The 7,650-nt window shown below is 28.8% G+C and overlaps 1 protein-coding gene and 1 long non-coding RNA gene across 2 annotated transcripts; one reads left to right on the top strand and one right to left on the bottom strand.

The window, feature by feature from the left end:
• Nucleotides 1–248: 248 nt before the first annotated feature.
• LOC132720624 (uncharacterized) lies at nucleotides 249–2,487 on the bottom strand. The gene is made up of 3 exons (XR_009624372.1): nucleotides 1,554–2,487; nucleotides 942–1,055; nucleotides 249–633 (listed from the first exon to the last, which is right to left on the bottom strand). It is a non-coding gene; the product is annotated as an uncharacterized LOC132720624 (long non-coding RNA).
• Nucleotides 2,488–4,737: 2,250 nt separating this feature from the next.
• On the top strand, nucleotides 4,738–7,390 carry LOC132720631 (uncharacterized). The gene is made up of 3 exons (XM_060704798.1): nucleotides 4,738–5,144; nucleotides 6,169–6,255; nucleotides 6,613–7,390. Exons 1-3 carry the CDS (start codon nucleotides 4,844–4,846, stop codon nucleotides 6,675–6,677), a joined length of 453 nt encoding a protein of 150 aa, XP_060560781.1. The 5' UTR covers nucleotides 4,738–4,843; the 3' UTR covers nucleotides 6,678–7,390.
• The last annotated feature ends 260 nt before the right edge of the window (nucleotides 7,391–7,650 follow it).

The raw sequence follows: 7,650 nt of genomic DNA, 5'->3' as shown, positions 1-7,650 counted from the left end.
CGTTTCTCCATCTCCATCGTTCAACGGCACTCCCTACTATATATCTTATATTTCGAGTTAGTATGTCGAAATTTCGAGATAAGTAACTCGAAATTTCGAGTTAGTATGTCGAAATTTCGAGTTAGTAAGTCGAAATTTCGAGTTAGTAAGTCGAAATTTCGAGTTAGTAACTCGAAATTTCAAGATAAGTAAGTCGAAATTTCGAGTTAGTAACTCGAAATTTCGAGTTAATAAAAAACATACACCTGGCACTTATGCTCTTCCGTAACAACATGCTTAAAAAGGTTTTCTTTTAAATAACTCATAGAAAATGGAAATCATGGAAAGTAAAGCTTTCTTTTGCAGCTGATTTCATCGGTAACAAATCGGATAAGTGAGGGAAAATATTCCTTTCTGTCAAAATTAAGTGTAACACACAAAACAATAAATAAATATTCACATTTAAAGAAAGGAAGTATTTTTTATCTTTATTCTTTCAAAACTAACTTAAAAGAATTAAATTTGGAGATATACTCCTCCATGTGAATATTTCTGGTATACTAAACGTCCGCCACTGGATCCTGATTATTTTTCATCTACGAAGACACTGTGTCAAACTTGTTTTGAGGTTCAACTTGTTTTTTTTCCTTGAAACTGCAAAAAAGAAACAGAAATAAATAGGTGTACATAACAACCAAAATGGTCAATTAAATTATATTAAATAGAAATATTATTACCAATAGATTACCCTAGCATATCATAAATTAAAATCAGATGTCGATTGATGATGTAGAACACTCAAAAACTGTAACTTCAAATATATGTAATTTGCAAAACAGTAACATGTAAAGGTGCAAATTCAATCATAAGACATTTCACGTAATTATTTTACTTTTGATTAACAGTTAATTATGACAAAACAGAAATTACAGTAAATAACAAAATCAAAATCCATATATTACCTTAATTTGATGCACTTATCATTCTTTTATGTCCAAATGGTGTTTTCTGTCGACTGTTTTTCATGTATACAATCTTATCAGCTCATTGTCATCACACAAATATTAAGTGTCAGTCTATAAAAAAAACAAAACCCAATGATTATTGACAAAAAGTTATAAATTTACTTTGACAGTATACTTATGTATTGATAGATCCCTACTTTGACCTTTTACATGTAGATCTATTTGAATAACAATAGATTAAATCTCAAATATTGACAGGTGTTCCTTTGTTAACAAATACGCTGTGGTGAAATACCTGTTGTTATCTAGTCTACTAATCTGATAAATCGAATTAGAGAGATTAAGGTCATGTAGGGATCTTGGCTTAAAATGGGAACACAAATAAAACAAAAAGTTTGACAGAATTTCATACAATTTATATATCAATTGAATCCCAAATTACGAGTTAAATGAGGGCAAATTAGACTACATTAATTAACTGGTTTAGAACTAAGATAATTGAATATCATGAAAATATAATTATATTCTAAATGTAACTAATAATTTTTCAGTTATTATAATATGCATGCAGTAAGTTTAATACTAATCTACCTTAAAAATATCACTTACTTTTCACTATGCGAATTGTCTTCTATGATGTGCATAATGTCCTTCCTTTGTCTTTGTTTGAATTTGAAAACAAATTGTTGTTGTAGCCTCGTTTTGAAATTCATCAAGTTTCCATTATTTTTTTTTTCAATTCATTTAATTGAAATGCTAATATTGTTCCTTTTTATGGTCTAGTTTAACAACAATTTAAAAAAAAATACAATGGATGTGAAAAAAAAATGAATAACAAAATTCGAATGATTATATTGACCTGAAATTAGAGCCACCTATCGGGTTTATAAATCAGAACAAAGGGAAGTGACACAATCAAGACTACTATGTTGGATTACACTGAAATCCGACGTCGTATCGACGTAATTCCAACACGTTGATACGACGTCACAAATTTGTTTCAACGTTGTATTTAGGATTTTGACGTCGTGACATAAATCCAACTTAGATCCAACGTTGAAACAACGTCAAGTGTTTGCTGGGATGCATTGCCAAGTTTCAAAGGCTGGAGTTTTGGCAACGAATAACCTCCATATTGTTTGCCTTTAAGATACAACAGGTGTTTTCATATATCTACAATTTTACGAAATGTTTCCCACGAGAAAAGGCTAGACTGACCTTGAAATCATGACGCAAGAAAAAACGTAAATGTTTACAAGTAGAGAACATAACATAATAAATGCATTCACTCTTCAGATAACAATCAACACGGTTTCTTCTCTTAACATGATTATATCTTCTGCTGACAGAAAAGAGTTTACATTAATTAAGAAAACCAACTCGACAGTGAATGAAAATAAACACACTACATCTATCTTAGATTATGCTTGTCAAGTCTGGGGATTTACAAAATCTAAATATATAGAGAGATTACACTTGAAATTTTGCAAGTTAATTCTTGGTGTGAAAATAAGCTCTTGTAATGCAGCAATTTATGGTGAGCTAGGTAGATACCCACTTTATGTCAATAGATATGTTCACATAATAAAATATATTTTAAAGTGATACATTCAAACAATATCATTGTTAAATGTGTGTATATAAATACATTAAATCGTCATGTGAAAAGTCTATATTATTAAATTAATGTAAATGTATTTATTTTGCAAATAGTAAAAGAAAAGATATGTTGATAAGCTTAGGTTATACTTAAATGTAATGTTAAAATGTTGTTATTATTTTCATAGATATTGTAAACGTTTAGATTTCGCTAGTAATGTTTATATTAAAATGAGATTATTCTGATATTAAAAATGAGATTATTCTGATATACATTTATTTTATACAAATTTTTCTGCATCAATATATGTTCATTCTCCAATATACTGTAAATCTTTGAATTATATCATGTGTTTATCTATTTATAATATTTGATATGAGTAATGTAACAAGAAACTGTATGGTATAGGTTACGAAACAAAATTTCTGTTCTGTTCTGTTCTGATAATGTCATTCCAGTAAGAGGGTTGTTTACTAAATTACAAATAAATTGTTGTTATATTTTCTTCTCCCGAAGTAGATAAGACAACAATTTACATCACATTTTTCTGGACAATACTTCCATTAACCTTGTAATATATAATGTCATACACTGATACTAAATAATGTCAATGCAATAATTTATTTTATCACATAAACCGCGGCGCAGGAGTGTAATAAAGCCATTTAATAAAAACGATATTACACTAGTGTAATAACACTTTGACGTGACGTCATTTGCGCTATATAGAAACATAGCGTTAAAGCGCGTTACACTATGGGCGCGTCATTGAAACATTATTCATTTTAACAGTTTAATGTTCTTATTATTATATTCGTGTAGATTCAATACTAAATTTATTGAACTCGTTGAATAAAACAATATTATGCTCGCTAGAGGCTCGCATAATATGATTCTATTCAACTCGTTCAATAAATTTAATATTATACTACACTCATTCAATATCCCCTATTTAAGATCTTGTCAATGTCCTTTACATATAATATAACAGAACGTCAATGCTTTGAAAATATTTTTAACTTACTAAAGAATGTTATCAATGTCAAAAATAGTTTATCTTCCCTTTGAAATATTTTAATACATGATTATCATTTATTGTCATCGGAAAATTCGAACGGTTATTAGAAGGTCATCAAAGTGATAATACCTTTATTCAGGACCATGCTTATTATAAAAGTTCTTGGTTGATTCTTCATTTTCAATTTCATAATTTATTTTAAAATTGTGAAATTTGCCTAATTTTTAACAAGTTCATATAAATAGAATAATTATGTGATTATTAATGCTCATACTTTGTTACACCAAATGCACAATATATTGTGAGACAATGTTAATAATGCATGAGTTATATCCGCAAATCTTATAGCACCACAATGTCAATTGAAAATGTGATCACCAAATTTTACTTGCGCATTGAGTTTAAGTTCACAATAAATTCTTTATTTGCTTAAATACATTTAAATGGTATATTATGTTTTAAAATCTGCATAGCAAATCAGTGTTGCCGCTGATCCAATCTGTCGTTTTAGAAACAAACTTTGTAAAATCTAAGCAAGTCTACACGTATCTGATATAATATTTCACCACTGATGATTTAAAGATGATGTATAAAAACATTTTCAAACTGATTTAAGATTTATTATATACTTATAAATGAAATATTGAGAAATATTGATGAAATAAAATGCATATTTTCATTTTCCGTATTTTCACTGTAAAAATTTATTTTTCACTGCAGTGAAACATATTTTCCGTATTTTCACTGGTGTCTTGCCGGACTACTTTCTTTTAAATTCTGCCAGTACACAAAATTTAAGGGAAAGTCTTTCAAATTTTAATGTCAAAAAAGAGAAAAATGTATATAATAAACAGAAAATTCAAGTTTTTTCTATAAATACATGATTTATTTTCATCTTGTGGCATGAAAATTACGATATTTCACTCGTGGCTACCGCCACTCATGAAATATTTATTTTCATACCACTTGATGAAAATAAATCATGTATTTATAGAAAAAACTTGAATATCCTCTATATATTTATAACTGCCCGATGAATGCATATTAAATATAGCTCAAACAATCGGTTTAACCTCAAATAATTTACAGAAGGAGAAGTGTCAATATCTTGATACAAATTTTTACAATTCAAATCAAATATTTCTTTTAGAATAGACATACTTTTTGACAAACCTCTGCACATTTGTTTTCAGTAGAATAGCGCAATAGTTCAAAACGGCTAGGGCTTTTAAGAAAATCATTACAATTCAGTTTCATTTCGGCAACCGAGTAGACTGTAAAATGATGTTCTCTGGAATTTGCGCATTTTTCCTTTACATCTTCAAATACCATTTTGCTGTGTCTTTTGCAAATGAATCAATGTGTTCAAAATTTTCCTGTGAAGAACAGCTTTTAGAAAAAATGATTAGGCAGGAAATAAAAGTAGAAATGATGCAAAATAACATTAAGAAAACTCAAGAAACGATTGCGAATATTCTGGAGGAGGAAATTAAGAAAACTAGTGCAGAGGTGTCTCAAAAACTTGAATCGATACAGAGCAATGTCATGGAGGTGGTTGAGAGAGAGAAAGAAAAGAATGAAGGTAATGTATTTGTTCTTATGTAATACATTTGCTTTACTTGTTCTTCTCCGAGCTTGTAAGGAAATTTATTTTAGGCTTATAAAATCATCATTTGCTATTGAATTCTTCTAATTAATGAAACAATTTTTATAATACTTTGTAAATGAATAAAACGACACTTAGCTTTGTTTCAAGTGAACAATGCTATTATAAAATTAATATACAGGACCAAATGGCCTTAATTTGATAATGTTTATTTTTAATACCCACTGATATTTAGATATTAAAGTTTCGCTTCTTAACTTGTTTAAATTAATTTAATAAATTTTTTGATGTTGAATCTAAACGTTTCATATTTAAAGTTCTTTGATTTCCGCCATATACCATATGAACACAATAAAAATTATTCTTATCAAAATTATTTTTAGGCGTTTGCTAGGATATATGTCGCTAGATTGCACGAAAAAAATATTTCAGAAATCCATATAAATGATGCATTATATTATAGGGTTGCGTTCATTGAACGTCTCCTTTCCTTGTTGATCTTGTTTATCATATTTTATTTTATTTTTGCAAAGGCAGAGATAATATTACAAAATAGCTAAAATACCCTGTGTTCAAACATAATGCATTTCACTGAAGTGAAAAAAAATGAATAAATTATAAATTCCTCACAAAGATAATCTGAAATTTCCTAATATTGTGTCAATACAAAAGCATCATACATGTATATGCATAATACTTGATACTAGTAATTCTTAAAAAAAATATTAAGGATAAATTGTCTCCATAATTAAATTTGGTAATCAGAATATGATTGTGTGCGGTAAACAATATTGAAAATCAGATACAAATTGTTTCTTACAATGATGAGAAATCAAATTCACATTTACAAATGTCCATATGATGCCTATGCGTTCCTGAACCTGATACGAGACGTCCATTTATTTGGTCCAAAATGTCAAAAATCTGGTTTAAAGTTTGAAGTAAAAATACATTAAGAATTAAGTGGGAAATGTTGACCAAGATGTTTTATTCTTGACAGAAATACTGAAGAACGCATTTGAAGGACTACGTAGTGATTTCACGAATGATATGGAGGAAGGAAAAAAGATGTTAATAAAACTTTCAGGTAAGATAAAAGAAGATCAGCACAATAATCAAGTATTTTCCTATTCATAGCTTAATAGCAAAGACGAATGATTCAAATAAATAATCATAGATGCATGTATCAAAACCTATAAACCATATCAAGATATGAATAAGAATTAAGCTGTGTTCATTTGTTGTTTTGCTTTTGGAGAATATAAATTTCTTTTTTTGTAGTTGGAGTTCGAACCAAAACATTTGTTTGTATGTATATTTTGATTTGAAATTTATTCAAAATATCTTGTCCCTGATTCATTTTTTATTCTTTTTTAAGCATGTAAATGCAAATTGTGGCAAAATACATTTCTAAAATCTTTTCTTCGTTTTTCTTAATTTACAGAAAATATTGAAAAGCCTTCCGTTGCATTCTTTGCACACAATGTGGTAGATCTAAAGCTTAACTAGACAGACGAAATCATCATATTTACCACAGCAACGACCAACGAAGGATCAGGATATGACACTTCCACAGGAATCTTCACAGCACCTGTCGGGGGATTGTTCCAATTTATTGTTAATTATTGTACATGGGTCAAACAACATTCACCTCTTGCGATAGTGCTATCAGGAAACGTGATTGCTCGGTCGAACAATTACGATGCAAAAAACTCAGCTTGCAGCTCCTTTTCTGCAGTTATGAGAGTGAAATCTGCAGAGCAGTTATGGGTCAAATGTCTGTATGGCTATTCCGGTTATGCTTTGAATAAAGATGGCTGGAGGATGAACTCCTTCAGTGGCATTCTCATCAACAAATAAATCATTTATTACCAACATTCACATAGCAAACTGTTTAAATACATACTTATTTGAATTGCTAATTAAACTTGAAATTGAGATACATTATTAAAATTATATGCTCACAACTAATTGCTAAAAGAGATACCTAGCATATATTTTTGTTTCAAGCAAGACGGGTAAGCAAGAGTGGTCCTGGATATTTGTTGTGAATCACTGTTAATCAATCTCTAAATATAGTTTCACATTTTCAAAATTCATACAAGTCTGATAAATGTATCTTCAACTTATTTGAATTACACGTCCTTTTATAATGTAGATTTGTATTATCACATAAACAATTTACGTTCACGCAACTTTTTTCTAATATAGCTACGAAACTTTTTTTTTTTTTTTTTTTTTTTTATTTCCCTCGTCATGGGTATGTGGGGGTCGAGGGCATCCCCCTCCATACCTTACAAAGATTTTATTTATCATATTATATATACACATGTATCAAATATTTGTTGATTTAGTAACAATTATTGATTATTGTCATTGAGTATTAATCACAACTTCACATTTCCACAATAATATATACAAATGTACATACACAAAATAATATACAAACAAAATCACAAGGGAAATAAAAGAAGAGAAAAAA

This window comes from Ruditapes philippinarum, unplaced genomic scaffold, assembly GCF_026571515.1.
Source record: "Ruditapes philippinarum isolate M1 unplaced genomic scaffold, ASM2657151v2 ctg5349_1_1_1_1, whole genome shotgun sequence".
Classification (NCBI taxonomy): domain Eukaryota; kingdom Metazoa; phylum Mollusca; class Bivalvia; order Venerida; family Veneridae; genus Ruditapes; species Ruditapes philippinarum.
This window is presented reverse-complemented; position numbering and strand designations above follow the sequence as displayed.

Excerpts from the sequence above, each read along its gene's own strand:
- LOC132720631 (XM_060704798.1), top strand. The coding sequence starts at position 4,844 with ATGATGTTCTCTGGAATTTGCGCATTTTTCCTTTACATCTTCAAATAC. Across the intron at positions 5,145-6,168 it reads AGAGAAAGAAAAGAATGAAG|AAATACTGAAGAACGCATTT; the intron begins GTAATGTATTTG and ends TATTCTTGACAG. Across the intron at positions 6,256-6,612 it reads GATGTTAATAAAACTTTCAG|AAAATATTGAAAAGCCTTCC; the intron begins GTAAGATAAAAG and ends CTTAATTTACAG.